Below are 25,622 nucleotides of genomic sequence, written 5' to 3'. Positions count from 1 at the left end.
TTAAAGATACAGAAAGAATTATGTTCTCAATTTGACAACAGTGCAGACAGAAGTTAAGATCGGCATTACTTCTAGGTGGCGTGGAGGTCACCTGGGATGAGACTTGAAAGGAATACTTAACTGAGAGCCACAACAGGCCTATGTGCTAACATTCATTGTGCCAGGCATCATATCCTTTTACAGAAAAGAAACTGGGTCCTGGAGAAGCTGTTCCAGACACATGGCTAGTGGGAAGGAGAGAGCAGGATTTGAACCAGGATTACCCAGACTCTGGAATTCTTTCTCTATCTCTGCCCTGCTTCCCTTGGGTGTTTTTTTTTTTTCTTTTAATAGTTATCTCCTCTTTTGCCTTTCTGGCCTGCAGACCAGTTAAGGAATTATCTTTTACGGGGCAGAGATTTAGCTCAGTGGTTCTGCTGCCTGCCTTACAAGTGCAAGGTCCCGAGCTTGATCCCTGGTACAAAAAAAAAAAAAAAAAGGAATTATCTTTTAAAATACAAATATGCCACCAGAAGCAATTACCATAAACCTAACTCTGTTAATCAGATAACAGTTATCAGGAGCCTTAAGGAAAAGAGACAAAGGCAAAAGGACTGGGCCCATTTTCCTGGAGAAGCTGCAGGACCAGGTGGGACCCTAGAGGCCCATGGCAGGAGAGTACTGGGTGTGGAAGAGACAGCTGAGAATTAAGGACAAAGGACAATTTTTGCATTTGCCTAGGACTACTCTGCCAATATCAACTTGTTTTTACTCGCTGAAAAAAAGTTTCCCCTGACACTTTGGCAGAGAAGTAGAGAGGCTGCTGTGTATAGCTGGAAGTCATATGCCAACATTAAGACAGGACAGAGCCTAACACTATTGCAAGAACTGGAGCTGGTCCAGGACAGCATTCATTTTCAGAAACATTTCAACTCAGAGCATTCAGCCAATCACAGTCATTGTCCAACTAGGATACTCTACTCCTCGCTCCACCCCAGCATTCAGCCAATCACAGACATTGTCCAATTAGGAGCTGCTACTCCCAGGAAAAAGTGTTAGTCCTTAGACAATGCTTGGAGGGGGTAGGAGAGCTGGGGGGAATACACACATAGACAAGTACATGACAGCACTCATTGAAGAGTTTATAATGTGAGACGACAATGCTAACCAATCTCTATGGGGAAACAAGAGACTACAAGGGCTAAGGAAGGGCTGGACAGTGAAAGGGATTATGAATTCTAGCTCTAGAGCCAGGCAGGCTGGACTCACAGGGGGACTGAGCCACTTTGGGTCACTACTGACTCATTTGCAAAATGGAGGAAATATTACATTGTGAGATTAAGTGAGATAAAACAGGCAAAGCACAAGTTGTACTGCGTAATGATCCAGGCACTGCTCTGAACATTTTTCACATATTAGCAATGAAATATTAGCTAACAGCATTGAACTGTGGCACACACTCAACAGTCTAAAAGAGGGCAGAAAAGAGGATGTTCAGTGAGTAGTGGAGGGGACAATAGAGTTACCACAAATAACTTGAATTCAACCCTGAAAATGCGGGGGGAGGAAGAGAGTCAGTTGGTGGGGAGGGGTCTTTTGAAGGGGACAATTTCCTTCCTGGAGCCTGGTGTCACCTTGTCATTCTTTGATCATCTGCCTGTGGGCCTTAACTCTGAAGCAAGCTTATGCAGTGTGATTGTATTAGTTGAGTCCCACTTGACATAAAACCAATGGTTACTTTCAGTAATTCCCAATGGCAAAAACCCTTCCCTGGACTCCAGAAGTAGGGCACTGAGGCGGTGGCCTGTCCTACACAAGAGCCAGACCCAATAGAAAAGCACAAAGTCAGCTTTCAACCCAGGACAGAGAGGCTTTCCAAGAATTAAGAACCTCAATGCAAAAATTCTGCTTCATATTTTCTAAGCTGAGGACTAAAAGTAAATTTTTTGTGGGAATTTCAATGTTTTGATTAGACACAATTCGAATACCACTTCTGAAAATTATAATAGTAACAGTAGTAGCAGCAACTGGCACATAGAATTTATGATGTGCACAGGCACTACTCTAAGGCTTTATGCACATTAACTCATTAAAAATAACTTCTGCTTTTGCCATCTGAAAAAGCTAGCCATGACCTCTTACAACCTGGACATCACCTCCCTCATGTACTTGACAGCAGAGATCTGTTAACAATTTTTAGACTTCATTGTGTTCCCTGGACTGTGTTCTTCTCCCATTTCCACAAAATCACATTAAACAAGGCAGGAAAGACTTGGGTGATTTTAATGCCTTCTTAAGGAATTTAATAGTAGATTCTGTTTGCTAAATCATTAATGGGATTAATCCGTTTACCCCTGCTCTGTCACTGCTGTGTTCTGAAGGATGCTGAGCTGTTTTGTTCTTCTTTCCCCCTCTTTCTATGCCTCGCTGCTTCACCTTACCTACCTGTGTTTGTTTTCCTCATAGTCTAACCCAGCAGGCTCCGGGGCCTTGCACCACCTCTGTGTGTCACTGTGGATCTGCCAGGAGTCTACAGGTTTTCTTAGTGATCATCATTCTTCAAAATTCAAATTACCTCTCCCCACTGTCACCTGTGGACTCGCTGGGGAAGACTTCAGTGCTGCTTTTCTTTTTCTAAAAATTCCCCCAGGCTCATTCCACTCACTTCTAAAATTCTTTAACTCTAACACCTCTGGGTGTCCTACAGTAACGTAGTTTATTGAGCTTTACATAGGGAAGAAGAGAGTCCAGGCTGTGGAACAGAAAGAGTTAACACTGACAAAGTATCTCTTCCCCTGCTTTCAGATGGAAAAAGGAGAAGGCGGTTCCTGGCAACAGCGGTGCCAACTGCAGAATGGCATGCGAGATCAACAAACGGGAATGGCAGATTGCGCCATTCGCAGCGCCCAGCTTCAGCAACTGCTCTGCTTCCTGGCTTGCTCCTCTTTCTTGGGGTTGGCTAAGGAGTCTTTTCTTTTCACCTTCCTTGAATGTGTCCTCCGTGGGTCCAGGGAGCCTGCCATGGGTCAGGCCAGAACAGAAGTGGTGTCATGGGTGGTGTTCCCTTGCCCTGTGCCAAGGCTGGACTGGGCTCACTTGGGATCCTGAGGGAGGAGCCCCTCACCTCACCACGGGTGGCCCTCCCCCCTCCTACACCCTAAGTCTCCGTAGCACCAGGACCTGCACTGGGCAGTATTTTGGAGAGAATCCAAACTACCACAAATCTATATAGTCTCAGTCAGTTACTTATCCTATAAAGACTTGTAGAAAGAAAACCAAGACCCAAATAATGGATTTGTAGAGACCACCAACTCTACAGCACAAAACTATTTCTTTACATTATACAGTTCTCCATTCCTTTTATTCTTAGACAATATCCAAGAACCATCCATAAATCAATGTTCCACTTTTATAACATTTTTATTTAATTCAATACACAGTTGCACATCATACCACAACTATGTGCTTTTGACATAGCAAAATGAAGATAAATTAGGAGAGAGAGCTTTTTCTTCTAATGAAAGTAGTCTTGTATAACCAGTTCATACTGACTCTCTAATTTTGTTTATAACAGAACCAGCCTAGCAACAGCACTGCCGGCTAGAGTTCAAATGGGAACTGCAAGGGGCCTGACCTCCACCAAGCATTCCGGTTGTAGCCAGTTATAGTCATTTTCCTTAGTTCAGCATATGCTGTGCCCTAGTGAACAAGCATGTTACTCGGTCAAACTGGACCCCACCCACCTGTAAATATTTACAACTGCTTTAACTGGGACAAAATATGGAGCAGGAGCACAGTGGTCTATGTCAGGATCCATCCATAGCAGCTGTGCAGCCATTGAGTGTTATTTTTCCCTTGAGAGAGACTGGCCTGAAGCCAATAGAAGAGGCCTTATCCCTACTCAGAGACAGGGAAACTGAGGCTTCAAGAGAAGTCAAATACTGGGGAACAGTAGAGGCAGGACTTGGGTGGTGTGGTAGCACATGTCTATAATCCCAGCTGGGTGGAAGGCTGAAGGTTTGAGGCCAGCCAAGACAATCTAGGGAGACCCTATCTTAAAGGAAAAAATAAAAAGTATGGTAGCATACTGGCCTAGCATGTGCAAGGCCCTGAGTTTAATCCTCAGCACTGGAAAGAAAGAAAAAGGAAAGAAAGAGAGAGAGAGAGGGAGAGAATCTGCACAATCTGAACAATCACTTCTGTAAATATAGATGGTTGGCTTCCAAAACCACCTTCAGCTCAATTCCTCATTTTCCCAAGGCCCCAGTCCTACAAGTATCTTTGTTTTCTCTTTCTCTCCCCTCACCAACCACTCGCCCAGCTCCCTGTGTTGTCATCTCAAAAATCTTCCCCAGCTCCCTCCTCCTTGTGCCCACTCCGGCGATCTTGTCTGCAAACTGTTGCCAGGGACCCTGCACAGGCTCCTCCCTCTGTGACCAACACAAACACTTCTTGAAGCACAGCTTGTCATCCCTCTTCTTGGAAACATCTACAGCCTGTTCAGTGAAGGTCAGAGCTGGCTTCGAATGTACCACCTGGCCCAGAGAGATGGCACCTGTGCTGCCTCATGTGGCTCCTCACCCCCAGCCAGCAAAGGGAACACACTACTCCCCAGCTCCCACACCCTTCCTACTGTACTTAAAATAGTTTATGTGCATAATGTTGATCCTGGAAAAGGACTGACATCAAGCTGTCACAGAAAGAGTAAACTATGTTCAGCAGACTCCACTCACCCAGAAGAGGACTACTACTAAGCGGAAGAAAACGCTGTAGAAAGTCTCAAGAATATGTAGAAACTGAAAGAGGTGTAAATGGGCCTAAACTGAACTCTCTCTTCATCAGAAAATTAAATTAAAATGCCTTGTTTTCAGTGCTGGTTAGAAATTTCTCACACCTGAGAGTTGAATCAAGATTTGCACTTTGCATCATGCATTCAGTTTTCCAAATGTGCACTACTGTGAAAATGTGAATTAACCCAAAGGTACAGAGGGTGGGCCAACATTTTGCTCGGGTGTTTATATAAAACAGAAGAATATGAGATGTTGGAGGCTCAAAACCAAGAATCCTAGTAGAAAGTTATTTTAAAACCAGAAGAGATGATATCTGATTTCTCAATTCAGCTATCCATTCTATCAGCAATCATTTCCTGAGCACCTACTGTCTGCCCTTGAACGTGGCTATCGCTCAAAAGTACTGGGGCAATTCGAGAATTTCAGTTTGTGTTTGATTTCTTTTCAATCCAGCAGACATAAATCAGGCATTTGGGTTCCGTGCTGAGTTGGCGGGGGAAGAGCCAGTTCCACAAGGGCAAAGCAGCAGGACCTGGAAAGAATGAACCAGTGCGGGGCTTATTGTGCTGTCTGCCTGGTCTGGGGTGCAGAGCAAGGCCAAAGCTGAAAAAAGGAGCAAGCTCAGCCAAATGTTCTGCTTGCCCACTGGGGCTGTGCCTGCAGAGGGGCCGGGAAGACAGCCCCGGGCACACTCTGCCAGGGAGAAGGCAGAGGCTGAGCCAAGTCCCCTTACAGAGGTGCCAGGGGAAGGGGTGGAGGTGCCTTCCTAACCAATCCTCAGTGGCCTCAAAGAGGATGGAGGGGAAAGAGAGGTCACGCATTATCTCTGGACTGTGGAATGGCAGTGGCTGCATTACAGATGCAGAGCTAAGACAAAAAAAAAAGAGGAAGTTTTTGCTTTCGGCCCACACTGTCCAGATATTCCCATACTACGACGCCTAAGTACTCCAAAATCAGTGTTCACTGTGTGTGCACCACAGCGGAAAACCTCTTGCCCCGAAAGAAGCTTAAATGGAATAACAGAGGTATGACTTTAAAAACAGCATGATGGGGCCGGGGATTTAGCTCAGTGGTGCCGCTGCCTGCCTCGCAGGCACAAGGTCCTGGGTTCGATCCCCAGTACCAAAAAAAAAAACCCCAAAAAACAGCATGAGCCAGGACAAGTCTGGCAATTCTCAGACAGTGTTGGCGGAGGCTCTGGCAGTGATCCTGCATCTGGAAGTTCCATTAAAAAAAACATATCTAGAAGTGGAGAGGGTTAAAGGTCAATGGACACATGGGATGGGAATGTAGATAAAGGTTGCTCTTTTGGGCCCATACGCGACCTTTGCAAAATATTGCCAGTCTTATATAAATCTTATTTGAGGCATATTAGCCAGATCTCTTGCCCAGTAGATATTTACAGAAGAAATGGGGAAAATCCCTTCATGTTCTTCCAAAAAACAAACCCACACGTATTTTGCTCAGCTGCTAAATGTAGCAACACTGACGTCAGAGGTAGTTCCAAAGGCAGGCTCCGATTCCCAAAGCTAATAGCAACCCCGCTGGCTCCTCTGTTATTAAGCCCATCTGTACATTTGGTTTGTACCAAATGTAGTTTACCCCATAAAAAAGACAGTATGTGCATATTTCTTAAATGGGATTTGTCATTTAATTGAATTTTGGTCAGTGTTTTTACCTAACTCTGAAGTTTAGCTTTCAAATTGCATCAAGCCAACTGAAATGCTGTTTTTGTCTCAGTTTTTGTGTATATGGGGACTAGAGTGATTAGTTATGTCATGGATTTTGAATAAATTAACTACATAAACATGAGCCAAAGAAGTTTTCCTTGTTCTTCCTATGGAAGTCCATCACGGGAGCTGGGGGAGTGGATTCCTTCTCGTTGACACTATTCTGGAGCTAGAAACTCCCGGCTCCAGACCACAGCCATCATGTGCAGACCCAAGCCCACTTCACCAAGTGCTGGGTTCAAAGAAAGGTGTTGTAAATCAGATCATGAACTAATTGTTCTCAAACTGATCTTTCTTAATTTACAAATTTTAGATATGGTTATTTACTGAACATTCTCAAAACAGGCCATCTGCAGGAAAACTTACTGATGTCCTTCCTTGGGCAGGCAGTTTAGAGGGCCCCAAGGGCCCTGTGGTCAACCTTCCTGAATCGGCTGCTCTGCAGGGTGCCTGAAGCCTCATTAACACCATGGATGTCTTGTCAGACTAGGTTTGGTCCAAGTAACTTGTTTTGACACAAATTTGGCAGAGAAACTTTAGGGAAGAGTCTAACCTACCATCCTGTTTTCTCTAGCTAAGAAACTGTCCCTCAACTGCTGGTGTAATAGGCAAAAGTCAAGCAGTTATCACCATTAATCGGCACGTATGTCAGCACTGGGCACGCTTGCCAATTTGGTTCCTACTTGGTGAGGGAGATCTGTCAGCCACAAGCTTATATGGAAAGACTGACCCTTTGTGGCTGATTTGATTTATCACTTTAAAATCTTCTGAGGTTTTGTGGGAAACCCAGTTATCAATACCAGAGAAAAATGTTTTATGAACCGCCTTAATAATTTATACCATACATTCCCAAACCCGCCACTCATCTGAATTCCTTGAGGAGTCTTTTTAAAACAGATTCTTGGGGCCCATTCCAGAAAGACCTGAATCAGAACCTCCCAGCCCTGACAACCCGTATTTTTAAAGCTCCCCAGGAAATTCTTATGATAAATCAAGTTTGAGTCATGGATTTAAATCAGAAAAAAATTAGAAATTCTACCACTTTGATACTCACAGACTTTTATAATATTGCATTAAAATATCTATAGAAATCCATGTTCCTAGTAAATAATTCTTGCAATACTGATATGTGGAAAGTAAAAGTGAAACCCATCTACCCACTTATTATCAATAGGTTTGATATAGACAGATGAAGTATATTAAAAAAGATCTGTTCTTATATGCTGAAATAGACTTTACCTTGACAAGAGATAGAACGAAAATAACAGAAAAGATTTTTACTTTTGGTGCTCTCTCTTTTTCTTTTCTTTCTCTTTCCTTTCTTTTCTCCTTTCTTTCCTTCCTCTCTCGCTCCCCCTCTCCCTCCCCCTCCCCTCCCTCTCCACCCCCCCCTTGGCTGTGGAAGCCACTGGTCACAGTTTCCCATGCTGCTCCCCACCACCTAGCTGATAAGATCACTTTCAGAAGTGTGATATTTTATCAGTATAAAGGATTTCTTTGGTCACTTTTTTTGTTTGAGATTTCTGTGTACATGTTCTTTAAAAACACAGCCACGAAAATGACATAATTTAAAAATGAGTCCATGACGATCAGGTTTTGTCTGGCAGCACAGAGTGTGAAGTTTCTGTGCTGCCCGGGGACTCACAGTGCACATGTGGAAGACGCTGCACCCCCAAAGCAGCAGTCCGTGACACAGATCTGTGCAGCTGTCACACAGAAAATAAAATCCTGGGGTCCAGTCAGATGCAGAATAGTGCCAGGAAAAGGACTAAAAGATTGGCAGTTCTGGGGCCGGGGATTTAGCTCAGTGGTTTCCGCCGCCTGCTGCACAAGCGCAAGGACCCGAGTTCGATCCCCAGTACCAAAAAAAAAAAGATTGGCAGTTCTGCTGTTCCATCAGGGAATGTCTTCACTTGTACCTGGATTTACCTGCTTAGTGTTTCTCATTGTTGTATAGCTTTTTTTAAAATTTAGCATATTTATGAGTACAACTGGTACACATAATTTCATTTTACTTTATTTTCACAATCATATTGTATTTAGGTATCTATTTATGCTTTGTAGGAAGACTTTCCTTGTTCAATTATGTGACTTTTAACTTAATTTTACTGTATGTGTAAACTGACACAGTAAAGGTTAAAACTGTTTCCCCAAACCACACTTTTAATCAAAGCCTAAAAGCAGCTGGGGTTCTTGTTAAAAATGTAGGTTTTGCCAGGGATTTAGCTCAGTGGTTTTGCTGCCTGCTGCCACAGGCGCAGGGAGCCGAGTTCAATCCCTGGTACCAAAAAAAAAATGTAGGTTTCTAGAGCCCTCTGAAAATCAATTAAGTTCTTTGAAACACACACATGCATACATACAGATCTTAGAAAAATAAAATGCTGTATATGCTGATTATAAATGTAATTCTCAGTGTGTTTGTTTGTTTGTTTGAGACAGGGTCTTGCTGTGCAGTTCAGGCTAGCCTCAAACTCAGGATGATTTTCCCACCTCAGTTTCCCAAGTGCTGGAATTACAGGCTGCATGTGCCACTATGCCCGGCTTCTCCTTTGGTTTTTAAAATAGGGGCAACCTAACCTCTCAGAACAAAGATAACACATACAGACCCTTTCTGATTGTTTAATCATTTGGTGATAGTTGTGTACACTAAGAGACTACAAAGCTTCCAAAGTGTATTTTTACAATCCAAGTTAACCTTGCAGAAACATCTCCTAGAGCTGAAACAAAAATAACTATAGGAAATAGTAATTTTATTTAGGTTACTGGAATATTGAATTGCATTTCAAAGATCAGCTCTAAACTTCAACAACTAAGCAAATCTCAGATCTAGCAGTTTTTAACCATGGTAGATCGGTATATACACATCAGAACATGGTGTGGGATTTCTGGAAATTATTTTTATCCTAAGAAACAAAGAAAAACAAATCATATTCAACAGGCCACCTGAGCCAAGGGAAACATGAACCTAAGTTGCTGTGCTGGTCTGAAGTAATTTAAAATCCATCATTTCTGTATTGCTGTTGTTTATGGCAGGCCAATATGAAAAGTATGGAGAAAAAGTCTTACTATTTCCTCCTCCAAACTAGGAAGAGGAAAGAAAATATTTAAGGAAGAAGCACTTGAGTATTAGAAAAACTATAACACTGTACAGATTCCAAAGCATTTCATATACTCAAAATTCATTCTTTAAGCACTTATCATCTCCTATGCTGAGCACTGTCCCCAGTTTATTGAGGGAAAGTCTGTCTCAGGAACTCTCACTAATGGGTGCAACATAGAGATGGCACCATATGGCAAACTACAAAAGAAATATTTTACAAAGACTTATTTGGTTAATGATTCTAGGAAGTAGTTGGGACACACAATTACTTCCTTGTAGCAAGAACTCTTGTTCTTCCAAAACATTTTGGTTTTGAGGAAAATACAAATTAGGAATTTTTCTTTTTTTTTAAATTTTATTTTATTGGTACATTTTAGGAGGTATTTTTCTTACTAGAAAGAAATCGAAGTGACGGCTCAAAGCTATTACATTTCAGTCTTTAATATAAGCAAAGGAAGGTACAAATGTGACCCTTCTTTGACTTGTTGGGACAAGGTGTTGCTAATCATCCAGTCTAGCCTTGAACTGAGGACCATTCTACCTCAGGCTCCTGAGTGCTGGGAATACAGGTGTGTGCCACCACTCCCAGCTATCAAAGTCTAATTTTTAAAAGTTAAGAATATGACTCTAATATAAAGATAAAATCTACACATTTAAAAAGCATGATGATAAAGTTGGTTCCAAGAATAATTGAATAATTGAAGAGCTGGGAATTTACAGCATTTAAAAAAGCATTAGAATAAGATTTCTAGGTTAAATATATACCTGGCTAATAGACTATAAGATAATAAGAACATAACTTTTGAGGGGATCTTGTCTACCAGAAAGAAATCTACAAAGTAATGTGTAGCTCCATAATGCCTGAGTTCTAATCAAATAGTAAATAGCAAATTCAAACACTGATATGTTCTAGAGATTGAAGCTCTGGGTGGCCTCAGTGTGACACTGTCAGGACATGCCTCCCCACACACATCTTATTTCTACATTTTAGATGTTTTTTTCTTAGTAACAGTATAGTGGTTAAGATCACAGGCAGACAGGTGGGGCTCCTTGCTCTGGTCTATGAGCTGGGTATACTCACTCCATTAGAATCTTTAAAATCATGCACTAATGAGGGGTGAACTGACTGGTCTTAGGAGGCTTCACAGAGAAAGGGAACTGAGAGCTACATCTTGAAATTTGAATTGCCTTTTAAAGATGAGAAATCACCAGAAAAACTGTGCCAGAGTCCTGTCAGTCCTTCTTCCTAGAGCTGCTATCTTAGTTTTTAAATTACTCTTACTAAGCTTGGTTACAAAGTTCTGGTCTTAGTTGCAAACAAATAATTGGGAGTAGAGATTACCAAAGGCAGAGGTAAGTAACCAATAAAAAGAGGGGACAGAGAAAATCCATAGAAGGAAGACAAACATTTAAAGAAACGATCAGTAGACTCAGGCTCCCAGTGTAGGACAGATAACTTCTCTGCAGCAATGACTGTTGCTTAGAATAATGGCCTTGTAAATATGTAACATATTTGAATATGACTGTCATCATAATGATTAAAATAAATTTGATGATTAAAGGAATAACAGGCAGTTCAGTTTGCAAGATGCTCTTCATTATTCTTGGAAATTAAAATAATTTGAATAGGAACACAAAATTATAATATCATCTGAGACATGGATTTTAAATACTAATTTTGCTTTATATATAACTAAAGTGAAAAACCAGTTTAGTGAGGAGTCGGGTAAAATTTTGTGCCAATTAGGCTGGGGATGTGCCTCAGGAGTAGAGTGCTAGCTTAGCATGTGTTAGCCCTGGGTTTGATCCCCCATATTGCAAGAACAATAACAACAACAACAAAAACAAATTTTTCCAGTTAGATGTTAGGTACCCGAACCATACTGACATCTCAATCTCATACTGGCAAGGCTACAGAATTGTTTCCATTAAAGAGGGCCATCATCTAAGCTACAATCAGAAACAAAACACCATCTATTAGCACTGCCATAAAATAACAGGGCTATTTGTCAGCAGTACTCAATGAAGTTAGTTCCTTTTTAAAAAAGTATAGGTTAGGTTATAACTTGAAACTGAACTACTAAACAGCAGTGTTTTCTTTCACACTCTTTGGAAAATTCTGGTGCAAGGCAAAGAAGTCTTCTCCAGTTAAGGTCACCTAAGTTATCAGGACCAAACCACTAAGGCAGGTTGGACATAGTGGTGTGCACTTGTCATCTCAGCATTTCGGAGGCTGAGGCAGGAGGCTCACAAGTTTGAGCCCACCGTGGGCTACCTAGTGAGACTCTGTCTCAAAAAAACTAAACAGTCAACCAAATCACCACACAAGAACATCAACAACAAAAACACAACAAGGCAAAAAGAACAATGGTTATAAAATAAAATGATAATTACAATTCTTGAAATTAATTATAAAATAAATACGTAAGTATATGTGCTGCTGAAGAGAGCACAAAATAAAGTATGTAAGTAACCCTTTTCTTTTAAACCGGGCGCCGGGGCCTCCCCGAGCGGGAGCCCGCGCTCCCGCGGGTTTACGCCTGCTCTTGGGTCTAGGCGTGCCGCAGATGGGGGCCGAGTAACTTTTTTTTTTTTTTTGGTACCGGGGATCGAACTCAGGACCTGCTGCACCACTGAGCTAAATCCCCAGCCCATAAGTAACTCTTTTAATGAAGTATAATATCTAAGAGATTTCAGTCCATATTACATTTTTTATCATTTAATTTTTTTCCTTAAAAAAGAAAATTAGGAATAGGAATAGCTAAAATTTTCATTAGGTTAAATCATTTGTCCAGAGACTACAGTTCTGATGATATGCTGTACCAAAATCTAAATTAATAAATGTTTAATAGTCACTCAAGTGAACAGCACATTAAGAATATTTTAAGGTAGATTAATCAAATTCATTCGTTACTTGACATGGCAAATTCTTGTACCTTGAAATCATTCAAAGCATGTAATTTATAGAAAATACAAAGTAACAGGTAAAGGTGTTTGCAATCCAAATATCTAGAATAAAAAAATTCAACTGTATCACTAAAAATCAGTATTTAAAAGTAAATAAATAAAACTTTATTAACAATTTAAACAAGATTTCATCATCTTTAAAATGTAGTAATGGGGCTGGGCAAGGTGGTGCACACCTGTGATACCGCAAAACACTAAGGAGGCTGACGCAGGAGAATCCTATGAGTTTCAGGCCAGCCTGGTCTACATAGTGAGTTCAAGGCCAACCTGGACTATATAGTGAGACCCTGCCTCAAAAAAGAAATGTAGTAATAATGTAATACAAGCACAGAAATTTCTGTCATCTATATAACTAAAATAATAGTTAATATAATATAAAGTGACAAATTCAGTCATTCTCAGAAATACTTGTCTTGACAAAAATAAATTGAATATCTTTTGGTAGCAATCAGAATTGATATTTTGAGGTGACTCATGGCTAATAAAAACAAAGTTTTAGATTAATATATTCTTAGTATGCATAATAAATTATTTGGTCTTGGGCTGGGGATTTAGCTCAGTGGTTTCGCTGCCTGCTGCACAAGCACAAGGATCGGAGTTTGATCCCCAGTACCAAAAAAAAAAAAGTTAATAAATTATTTGGTCTTAAACTAAGAAAATTTTTGTTATTTTGGGAACTTACCATATTTAAAATATTGAATTCATGTGTGAAATGTCTCACTTGAATCATTTATAAAGGTGAATAAATGTAGACTACATTGAATGGGCATTCAAAAACTTACAGTAAGAATTAATATTTGTACTAAGTATTATAATTCCATTAAGAGAAAGTCATTTGTGAGTTCTTTTTGAAAAGAAACATATACCGAGGAAGCTTCCCCGCCTCCATCCCAGGCTCCTAGGGCAGTGAAGCTCAGCTGGTCCCAGCACCTGGAAGGAAGCTCTCCCGCCTCCATCCAGGCTCCTAGGGCAGTGAAGGTGAGCTGCCTGGGCTCCAGAAGCACCCTGCCCCCCCCCACACGTGGAAATGAGAAGATACGTAAACAAGCCTCAAAAACAGACTTCCAGATCACCTACAGCAACCCCAAAGGGAAACGAGATGGACCACTCTGATACTCAACCACCTGGACTCTCTGAACTGGCAACAAAAGAGGATCTGGGAAAAATGAAATCAGAAATAATTACTCAGATAACAGCAAAGATTTTGCTCATGGTGCAAGACATGATTAATAAATCTAGAGAGGACACAGATAAAAAAAAATAGAGGATCTGAGGAACATGATGGAATCCCAACATAGGAAACAAATGGAATCCATAAAACAAATACAAACAGATTTCCAAGAGATTAAAAACTCCATTGAAAGTCTGTGCAGCAGAATGAACCAATGTGAGGATAGAATTTCACATATAGAAGATAAGATTGCAATTAGTGAGGAGGAAAAGAAAAATTGCTTTAAAATTGTAAGGGAACACGAGAAATCAATCCAGCAGCTGCTAGATGATGCAAAGAAGAATAACATAAGACTGATTGGAGTCAATGAAGAAAGAGGAGAGAGTGCAGATGACATAAAAAAAACTCTTCACAGAAGTTATGGCAGAAAACTTTCCAAGGAGGGGAAAAGAACTTGACATACAGATAAGTGAAGAAGATAGGACTCCAGCTAGCCTTGATTAAAAAAAATCTACACATAGGCATATAATAGTTAGGATTCCAGAAATCCAACAGAAGAAAAAAATTCTACAAGCAGTGGGAGAAAAGAAACAAATCACATACAAAGGAAATCCCATCAGAATCACAGCAGACTTCTCAATGCAAACCCTCAAGGCAAGAAGAGCTTGGAGTGATGTATTTCAAGCCCTAAAGGAAAACAGCCTCCAACCCAGATTGATGTACCCTGCAAAACTATCTTTCAAAATGGATGGAGCAATAAGATACTTTCATGATAAAGAGCACCTCAGGAACTTCATGAATACCAAACTGGCACTCCAAAAAATTTTAGACAGTATTCTAGGATGAGGATCACAACCCCAGGAAACCCAGCAGAATGAATCCATTGGGCGTGACAAACGCTAAGGGGGAGAATCCAACAAAAAGAAAAGGTCATGACAAGGCTTTTAAAACTTTTGACTTCATCTCCCTAATGAGTGTATAATTCAATCTTATTATTGTACTGATTGGTATTTTTCTGATTCTAGAGTTGCACACCATTCCTTGTGCTATACTGGCTATTTATCATCTTCTTATGTCTACATTTTAATTGGGTTGTCTATTAATGAGTAAGAATTCTTTATAAATTCTGCTCATAGGTTATATGCATTGTAAATATGGTCTGTTTAAGGACTACTTTTCATTTTAATGATGTCATTTAAAGTTCTAAATTTTGATGGAATCTCATTTATCAATTTTTTTTCTTTTATACATCATGTTTTTTGTATCCTAGGTAGTTCTTGCCTACCCTGAATTCATAAATATTTTCCCTTATAATTTCTTCTTAAAGTTTTATACTTTTAGGCTTTCTTATTTAGGTTCATAGATCCCTTCAAGATATTTTCATGTATGGAAAAAAAGGGTTGAGGTTAATTTTTTTATATACGGATACCAGGTGTTCTAGTGCCATTTGCTGAAAACACTATCTCTTCCTCGGCTCTTGAATTGAGTTTATAGTATTAAAAATGCTAATGTTAAATAATCTTTCAAAACTCAGTGGACCATATATGTGTGGTTCTATTTCTAGATTCTCTGTTTTATTCAAATGATCTATATGTCTTTCCTTATACCAACACTGCCTTGATTACTGTAGCTTTAGAAGAAGTCTTAAAATAGGGTGCTAAAGGTCTTCCAACACTGTTTTTGTTTTTGTTTTTGGCTTTTCTGGGTCCTTTGTACTCCTACATAACTTTTAAATTTCAATATCCAGTTCTTCATTTCTAGCAAGTATACACAGACCTGAATTTTTATATATACCTTGTGTTTTCTAATCCTGCTAAATTCAAGTACAAGTTCTAGGGGCTCCTAGAGATTTCTTAGTATTTTCTCTGTAGATGATTATTTCATGTACATATAAACATTTTGCTTCTGCTGTGCCAATCCTATCCTAGTTGTGTCATTTTATGGCCAGACTATTTTGGTTTAGACCTATGTTTCAAAGTCTAAGGGACAGATGAAGAGTAGGCATATATGCCCTTGTTCCCCACTTTAGGGAGAAAGCATTGTATCGTCACCATTCATAGAAGGAGTTTTTGTTGCAAGTATGGAGTACATGTCTTTGATCTGTTGAGAAGGTTCTGTTCTTCTAGACTCCTGATAGTTTTTACCATGAACAGCTGTAGAATTTAGTCCAATACTTTTTCTCCAACTAGTGACAGGATCATATGGCTTTCTCCTTTCCTCTGTTAAAATGATGACTTTTGAGGATGGATCTTCCAATGCTGAACCAACACTGCCATCCCTATAATAAAACCACTTTCTACATACTGCCAGATCTGACTTCTAAGAGTTTGTTTTGTTAAACAAATTTCTATCTATGTTCATACTTTTTTCTTCTATTATCTTTATCCATGTTTAGGATTAGCACAATGTTGAGTTCCTAAAATGAGGGGAGAAGTGTTCCTTCTTTTTTCTGTTTTAAATGTTTGATATAATCTATCAGTTAAAATGTTTATGAGCCTGCTGCTGTCATATAGGTAGGTTTTCAAGCTAGGAATATAGTTTCTTTAATAGGTGCTATTCAAATTTTATATTTCCTCCAGAGTTAGTTTCATTAATTTGTCTTCTAAGTTACTTCTGCAACATGCCGAATGTCATATGGAGTCCCAGAAGTTCCAGGCCTGTGGTGCCCCAACTCTAACTTGTGCCTGATGCACACAGGAGGCCAGGAGGGGTTGCTGCTAGTCTGATGGGGCAGGAAATGGCAGCCTGGAACTAAGGAAGGGACCCTGTCCCCTGGGTTGTGTTTGTGGTGGAGGAGGAGCCCTTTGATGCTGCTATCCCAGGATGGGTATGGATGGGCCCCCTCCTGCCCTGGGCTGTGCTGTGTCCCCATGGGGTGTGGGAAAGAATGTAATCAAAGAGGACCCAAGAGGGTAATGAGGGCTGTGATTGCTGTGCCTGTGCCTCTCTGAGGGCTGGGTCCAGACTTCCTCCCCTCAGGCCTGGCTGTGCCTGTGGGGGAATGAAACCATCTCATTCCCTGGCCAGTGCAGCCACCATGTGGGTCTGATTTAGTAGTTAGGTTCTTCTTCTTTTTTTTGTGGTGCTGGGGATCGAACTCAGGACCTTGCCCTTTCGAGGCAGGCAGGGAACCACTGAGCTAAATCTATGGCCGAGGTTCTTCTTGATAGAAACTACTTGTTAACCATAGAACTCAAAGTAAAAGAGGTCATATAATAGTGAGCTTTTTGTGAAGTAATAAATACAGAGTAAGAAAGCAATCCTTTGTGAGAACACGTGGCCTGAAGCTTGTAGGCCCCCCACTGTAGTAAGAAGCACGAAAACCTCGGAGCTAGAGACAGGGTTGTGGGGCTTTAGCTTCTCCTAGCTTTGGGGTCCTTATCTGTTTTGTGAGGGATAAACATAATTCTTCCCTTGAGGATTCTTATGAGGATTAGGGTTAATACATGTAGACCGCCTGCCTATCTATCTATTCATCATGTGATTCTGCACATATTTATTTTTTTATTTTTATTTTTTATTTTTGGTACCGGGGATCGAACTTGGGACCTTGTGCTTGTGAGGCAGGCGCCAGAACCACTGAGCTAAATTCCCGGCCTGCACATACTTATTGAAGGCCTACCATGTGCCAGTGCTGTGCTAGAGTTAGTGGTTAGTTAAGCTTTAGAAAAAGAAAAGAAAGGCAGTGGCCAGGCAGCTGGCTTTGCCTGTGTAATTTTATGTCAGTTACCTAAATCCCTGAGCTTCCATTTTCTTACCTGAAAAATAGACATTATAATAATAACAACCCCACTTTGTCTTATGGTGAGAATTAAATGAGATGATGTATGAACAGTATTTAATAACTTTTTTTTTGGTACTGGGGATCGAACTCGGGCCCTTATGCTTGCAGGGCAGGTGGTGGAACCTCTGAGCTAAATCCCCGGCATGGACAGTACTTAAAACAGTCCCTGATATATACCTGTAGCAAGCGCTTTATAAACTTAGCTGTATTTATTAGTACAGTGGAATTCCTCAATCACAGATCACAGATGTTGTAATTAGGTTTCCAAAATGTAATCATTATACACTGTCCAGTGACAAAGCAGCTTTTTATATGTGGCATTTGGATCATATGTATCAGGGAGGGATGAGGAAGCCTGCTAAAAATTCAGATACTTTAGACCAGTGGTGATAAACCTATGGCATGTGTGCTGAAGCGAGCTGTTTGTGTCATTCAGAGCTCTAAAAAGTTCACCATCACTACATTGCAGAAATACTGAATCAGAATCTGACAGAGTCTAAAACCCAACATTTGAGAATATTGTCACTGATGATTCGGAAATATACTAAAGTTTGGATACTTCTGAGATCAAAGGTAAAAATCCCCAGCCACTTGTAGGCAGAACAATGTCCCTCAAACACGTCCGTGTCCTCAAACCCTGAGATTGTATTAGGTGAGATAGAAAGGCAAATTAAGGATTAATCAGCAGAGTTCTATTCAAGATTATCTGGGTAGGCCCAATGTCATCGCAAGAGTTCTTTAACGGGGGTGGAGGGAAGCAGAAAAACCAGATTTGGAACCAGAAAGATGGTATTGTGAGAAAGACTCCACTGGCTGTTGGCTGTCACTGTCTTTAAAGATGGAGGAAGAGCCAGAAATGAAGGAAAAAGGCAAATGCTTGAAAAGGCAAGGAAATAGATTCTGTCCCAGAGTCTCCAGAAGGAACTAGCCCTGACAACTCCTTTAGCCCAGTGTGACCCACTCTGGACTTCTGACCTTTGGAATCACAAGATAATAAATTGGTTGCTGAACCAACACTGCCATCCCTATAACAAAACCACTTTCTACATACTGCCAGATCTGACTTCTAATAGTTCATTCTCTTAAACAAATTTCTATCTATGTTCATACTTTTTTCTTCTATTATCTTTACCCAGTTTTAGGATTAGCACAATGTTGAGCTCCTAAAATGAGGGGAGAAGTGTTCCTTCTTTTTTCTGCTTTGTTTGATATAATTTATCAGTTAAAATGTTTATGAGCCTGCTGTTGTCATATAGTAGGTTTTCAAGCTAGGAATATACTTTCTTTAATAGGTGCTGTTCAAATTTTATATTTCCTCCAGAGTTAGTTTCATTAATTTGTCTTCCAAGTTACTTCTTAGAAGTTGTCAAATTTATTTCAAAAAAGATTTTTGTAATATGCTTTCTACATCCTTTTAAATTCTGTAAAATCTGTGATAATGTCTCCTAGATCTTAATATTGTAGTTTAAAAAATGTATAACTGATATTGTGTAACAGGAAGAAAAGGTCTAAAAGAGCAGGGAAATTGGGAGGGGTAGGGGAAGGGAAAAAAGGGAAAGAAAAAAATATGAGAAGAGGAAAAAAATGGAAACAAGGTCTTTGCAAATAGGGAAGGGTGGAGGGGGTGAAGGGAGGGCAAGGGAAGGGGAAAAAAAATAAGAACCAAGAGACTCATGTAATGGTACAAGATCCCAATGATGAATGTAACTGTATTTTAAACCTAAAATGTACCAATAAAGTTAATGGGGAAAAAACAATTAAAAAAAAAAAGAACCATATACCCTTTGCCCTAATCAATTAAACTAAATTATTTTATTTAAATACTTTACCTAAAAATTTCATTGTCTAAATACAACATGGTCAAAGAATTAGACTTTAAGGGCTAGAAGAAACTTCACAGTATGTTCATTAGACAGGGATCCCAGACTTTAGTTTGCATCACAAATCCACAGTGCTGGGGTAGAGCCCACTGAGGCACCTATGAAATAAAAAGGGCGCCAACACTTGGCCCAAGATGACTGTCATGCACATGGTCTACGGGTCCCTGGGAGGAACAATACTCCTGGAGTCCACCCTATTTCCTCCCTAAATCTAGAGTGCTCCTAAGACATTTTCTGCCTCAAATTACTTTCTTTTCAACCCCTCCAGGAAACTCATTGCCTCCTAGGGAACAGGAACCAACCACTGAAACAAAGTCGGGTTACACAAATATGCAGTGCAAAGACACTGAAGATTAAAGAACTGACCTGCTTCTTCTGGTATTTGTTTATCAGATTCAAAAACAAGGCATAACATCTGGAACAGTTGGCCAATGCTGTACAGCAGTTACGGTAAGATGTTAGTTTGCTGCAGAAATGCCAAATAGGAAAGCAAAAATAAACTTTATTTTTCTGTCAGATTCTTAAAATTAAAAAAAAATTTTTATTAACACGTTTGTAGCACATAATGATCACATTTGCCATGGAGAGCTGGTACATGGGCATAACACTTCTTAATTCTTTTTATGTCCCCCATCCCATCTCTTGGTCCTTTTCTCATTCTTTAAAATCCAGGTAAATACGATATGATTTTAAATGTGGTTCTTCAAAGTACTGCCCAGTTAATAAGAAAGAGTCATGAAATGCTTTTTGAGCCAGTCTGGAGAAGCTATAAAGAGGCTTGCTGTCTGCTCTAGATTCTGGGGGGAATGGATCAGGGCAAGTTAGAAGGTCCTGTGAAAAACAGAAGCCTGTAGACTCTATATGACATGAATTCACACTCTCCCATGGGGTTCAGAAATGCAAGTTAAGAAATTTACACAACAGCTGGTTGGATTGCAGTGAATTCCTTGGTACTATATCAGAAGCAAATGTAAAATTGCTCTAGTGTACTAGGTCAGCAGTGCTATCCTAACATCAAGAAAAATAGGCCTTAAGGCAAAAATCCTTGAAAATATCTTCAAATTTTCAAAGCAAACAAAACCCACAAGGCAATACTGAGAAGCTCACATCAAATTGTGAGATGCTCATAAATTTCTTATTAATCAACAGATCAATAGGTAAAGCATCATTAATTTTTTTTTTTAAATTTGACTATGCACCAGGCTATTCACAAGCTTCAATAATTCTCAGAAAACTAGTATCTTGTATGCTATATTCTCTGGTCAAAATACAGCACAGCACAGTGGTGCCCACTTGTATTCTTAGCACTTGGGAGGCTGAGGCAGGAAGATTTCTGGAGCCCCTCTTTTCTGAGATCAGCCTAGACAATATAGCAAGATCTCATCTCAAAAAATTGCACTTTAATTAGAAGCCAATTTTAAGAGTTTATTTTAAAATATACTGTTAGAAATTTAAAACCACATATCTCATGGGTCAAAGAAATAAAATCTAAAAACGTTTGGATCTCAATAACAAATACTATAAATTAAAACTTATAAGATGCAGCTAAAGCAGTATTTAGAGGTAAATGTATAGCCTTAAGAAGATCATAAAGAAAGAAATTTTTCAAGAGCAAAAGGAATAAAACAGAAAACAAACATGCAATGAAGTGGATCAATCAATCCTTCAACCCTTTTCAAAAACTAGTAAGACGGGCAAACCTTTGGCAAGACTCATCTAGAAAAAAAGAGAAACATCATAAATAATCACAATTGGGAATGACAATCAATGCTGACAATAAAAGACAGTTAACCTAATGTGATGGTTCAAAGCATTCCAGAGCCAGAACAACTGGCGTGAGCAGCAGAGCTCCACAGCTCACTGTGTTGCTCTCAGGGAAACTGCTGCACTGCTCCTTGCCTCGGTCTCCTCACACAGCAAATGAACATGGTGATGATGGCACCTGTCTTCAAAAGGTATTGCAAGAGTTAGATGCATCCGTATTTAGAAAGTACTCAGAATATTGCCCAGCATGTAGCAAGTACCATATGAGCATTTGTTAAATAAGTAAAATAAATAAATGGGAATCTGATTAGAGATGGGACAGAGATTAAAGGGATAATACATAGAAGAACATTGGAAGCAATTTAATTTTGTTTTAAAACTTAGAAAAATGGACAAATTCCTACGAAAATACAACTTTTTGAAATGGAATCAAATAGAAATAAGAGATATGACTAGATATATAACCATTAAAGGAACTGAACCAGTGAGGCATGGTGGCACATGCCTGTGGTCTAGCTACTTCTGAGGCAGGAGGACTGTTTGAGCTCAGGAGTTCAAGATCAGTTTGGATAACATCGTGAGACCCTATCTGTGAAAGAGACAGAGACAGAGACAGAGATAGAGACAGAGAGAGAGAGAGAGAGAGAGAGATAACTAGAGGGATTGAACTGTGAACAATACACATACACACAAACACACACACGTTAAAAACAGCTTTTGAGCAAGCTCTCCAAACTTTTCAAGACACAGATTTAATTTTCACAAATTCTAGAAAAGACAAAAAGTTGAAATATACTCAACTCATTTTATGAGGCTGGTATAAACTTAACACTAAAACCAAACAAGGACAATACAAGAAAGGAAAAGAAAAGGTCAATCTACCTCATGACCATAGGTGAAACATCCTAAACAAAATATTAGTTAAACAAACCCAGCGATATGAACATGAGAAAATCTATTAATGTAATTTAACAGATTAATGGGTTGAAAAAGTAAATCCACACAATCAGAATGGATTCAGGGCAAGCATTTGAGATAACATTGCCTAATGGAAAGAAATCCCTTCATAACCTTCTAAAAGGTATCTGCAAAAACATACAATAAATATTATTTTTAACTGGTGAAACCATAAAAATACAGATAATTCCTTTAAAGTCAGGAGACAGGTAGCAGACCTACCTATCCACGATTTTGTATTGGACTCCTAAGTAATGTGATAGACTGGAAATGAGGCTAGGGGTGGGACAAGAGTTACAATAATTGGGGGTAATTATTCTTATTTGCATACAATTTACATAAAAAATCCAAGAGAACCTATGAACTCTTTAGACCAAATGCCCATCAAGATTCTTGGGTACAAGCTGGCTATTAATATATATCAGCAACAATCTATGAGAAAATAACTATTTAAAAGATTGCCTTCATAATGGCCATGAAGAACCTAGGAATACATCTAGAAAAAATGGGCAAAATCTTTACGGAGAAAATTATACAATTGTAGTGAAGGACATAAAGATGTTCTAAACACATGGTGAAAAGACCTGTGTCATAAAGTTGCCAATTCTCCCCATTCCAACCCCAGTTCCTATCACAGACTTAGCCGATTCTCTAATTCACAAGGAAAAGAAAAGAACAAAAGTCTGGATTTTAAAGGACAAAAAAGTGAGAGATTCATCTTATAGCAAGATTGTAATTAAATCTGTCACAGGAAAAAAGAAAAGTGATACCAGTCTAAAAACAGACCAAACAGAATGCCTAGCAACAGGTCTCCAAGCATTTGGAAATGCAGGTGTGAGTGACAAAGTCTGTGACAAAAGGTTGGCATATTCAGAAATGACATTGAGACAACTGACTATCCACGGTGAAAAAAGCTATGTTGGACACTTACACACCGCCTTCCACAAAAATAAACACAAACTTAACAGTGGTTCAAAATGGGAGTCAAGACCCAAAATATAGCTCAGGAAAGCATGGTGCTAAAACATCAAGACTGGACTTGTGCCCTTCACATAGGGTCAATTACCAATTCAGTCTTCAGGAAATTTTGTACACTATTTATTTGAACAACTACAATATTATAGTTCAAGAAAGGGCCAGGGTCCAGGCATGGTGCCACAGGCCTCCAATCCCAGCACTCTGGGAAGCTGAGGAGGATTGCAAATCCCAGCCTAGCCTGGGCAAGTCTGTGAGTTGGTGAGATCCTGTCTCAAAATTAAAAATTAAAAAATGGGCTGAGGATAGAGCTCAGTGTGGAGCCCTTGGGTCCAATCCTCGGAACAACAACAACAACAACAAAAACAGGCCCAGGTGTCTTGAGGAGAAGGGTCATAATGCAAAAATGCTGACAAAGAGCCAGGGGGAAAATACAAATTAAAGACTTCACTGAAATTTAACAACATCTAGCTTTGAGGCAACTGGATTCAAATGGTCACCACAAGAGAATGTGTGATCTGACCTTCAAAAAAGGCCAAAATAGAATAACCTTGGATTAAAACTAAATCAGATCAGACCTCTAAACAATGATCTGCTTTTTGAATTAAAACTCTTGGGCCGGGGATTTAGCTCAGTGGTTTCGCCACCTGCTGCGCAAGTACAAGGACCTGAGTTTGATCCTTAGTACCAAAACAAAAACAAAAACAAAAAAACCCTCTTAAGTATTGTTTCCAAGTATACCAGAAAGTTTGTCATGTCCCATGGTATATAGTCCTTTGTTGGCAGAGAACTGAAAAGATTTAAACAAACAAAAATATTAGGATAGCTCATAACTGACCAAAGAACTAACATGACTTATAGTTGCTGAGTTTAAAGTTGCATTACAATCACATGGGAAGTGGAATTCATTTACATCATGTATTTTAAACTTGGGGCACTAGATTTGCCTTTTTTGCTAGGTGAAGGAAAAAGCAAAAAAAATCTGTCCCAGACACACACACACACACACACACACACACACCCCAAATAACCCAGGCATTAGCATTTTTGCAAGGCTGCTTCACTTTTTTAGTCCACTTACCTGAATATTCTGGCAATATTGGTACAGACGTCCTTGTCATCCACATACAGTTCTGTCACTGTGCAGAGCTGGGGAAGGGTGTCGACACTCAGGCACTGACTCCTTGCTTGTGGTGAATCGACCAAGTTTCTCAAAGTAGCAGTTATCTGGAATAAAAGCATGTTTGTGCAGTTATTAAACACTAGAAAATAGAGCCACACTAAGCATGTGACACAATTCATCCTATAAATTTCATTACAGCACCAGGTAAACAAAGTCCCTATGATGATTCTTCCACTACAGAACATGGGCCTATGCACAAGTAGCATGAAATGAAAACAAAGAAAGACTAACATCGTTCAAAGGCAAAGAATGGAATAATGATAGGCAATTAGTGTATGAGAATTCAGGATTAAACAAATTATCATCTGGGTTTGAGAACAGTCATAAGCTCTTCAATTGACTGTGTGATAACCACATCAGTTCCACAGATTTGAAACTTCTTCCTCTACCATCCTGGTAAGTAGCATGAGATAATGATGTGGCCAAAGAATTTTTAAGGCTATAGACTTATTCTCTTCTAAGAGGCAAGCTTTCCACTTGACCATGGATCCATAGTGTAGTCTTCTTAGCTAAGGAACAGGCCTTTTGTGAAGACAGTTCTAGTGAAACAGTTCTAGGAAATCCAGGCCATCATTGCCATCAAATGGAAAATTTGCATCATCTGACCCAGGTCCGCCCGTTCTTCTTCTGAGACAGCCCAGGCACTTGGGCATTACTGGTTTACCCTCAACCCAAAGAATGACTCACACACTTTCCTCAATGGAGCCCAAAGTGCACAGATGCTCAAGTGAGTCCTGACGTGAATCCAGGCAGGTGGAAACCTGATGGATCGTGGAACACTCATTCCGACCCCAAGCACATGAACAGTTTATTTTCCCTGGTTCCAAGGGCTTCAAAGATTGGACTCCCCAATCTACAGTCATCTCCTTGCTCCCCTCATCTAACATCCAGCAAGGGACCTTGTCTGCAGAAGAAACCATCGTTTTCCCATGAGCTTTTATTTACTTGTTTCAACCTTAAATGTTTTCTCTCTCTTGAGCCCTTTTCTCACCCCCTTCAAAAAGGTTAAGACAGCTTGAGGATCTTCTGTCCCTAATATATTAGTTTTATTAATGGCTCAGATCAGGAGCAGAAGCATACACTGACACGTTATGTACCATCTGATTTTAATCCTCATCCATTCACTGCACATAGCACACTATACAGAGTGCAAGGAACTTAGTGAGGAAGACACGATACCTGGAACATTTCTAGACTTATCAGTTGTGGTGCTGGTAGGAAAAACCTGCATGAAACTTATACCACATATTGGAAAAGTACCTAGTAATACCTTAATCAATGACACTGCTATTAACCTAAGTGCTCAAGGACCCAAAGTCCTAGAATCCTGCATTTCTGTTTT

The 25,622-nt window shown here is 39.8% G+C and overlaps 1 protein-coding gene across 12 annotated transcripts in view; it reads right to left on the bottom strand.

The window, feature by feature from the left end:
* The window catches only part of Armc2 (armadillo repeat containing 2), a 114,428-nt gene that overhangs the window by 22,207 nt on the left and 66,599 nt on the right, over nucleotides 1-25,622 (bottom strand). For all 12 annotated transcript variants that reach the window (XM_087208653.1, XM_004873956.3, XM_021251543.1 and 9 more), the window contains 2 exons: nucleotides 24,179-24,324; nucleotides 19,768-19,867 (listed from right to left, as the gene is read on the bottom strand). In XM_087208653.1, coding sequence (XP_087064779.1) covers nucleotides 19,768-19,867; nucleotides 24,179-24,324 — 246 coding nt within the window. The remainder of the gene's footprint in view (nucleotides 1-19,767; nucleotides 19,868-24,178; nucleotides 24,325-25,622) is intronic.

Source organism: Heterocephalus glaber, unplaced genomic scaffold (assembly GCF_053883595.1).
Source record: "Heterocephalus glaber isolate CG9 unplaced genomic scaffold, H.glaber_assembly_v1.0 deba00000942, whole genome shotgun sequence".
NCBI lineage: Eukaryota > Metazoa > Chordata > Mammalia > Rodentia > Bathyergidae > Heterocephalus > Heterocephalus glaber.
The sequence above is the reverse complement of the archived record's forward strand: the minus strand, read 5'-3'. Positions and strand labels throughout refer to the sequence as shown.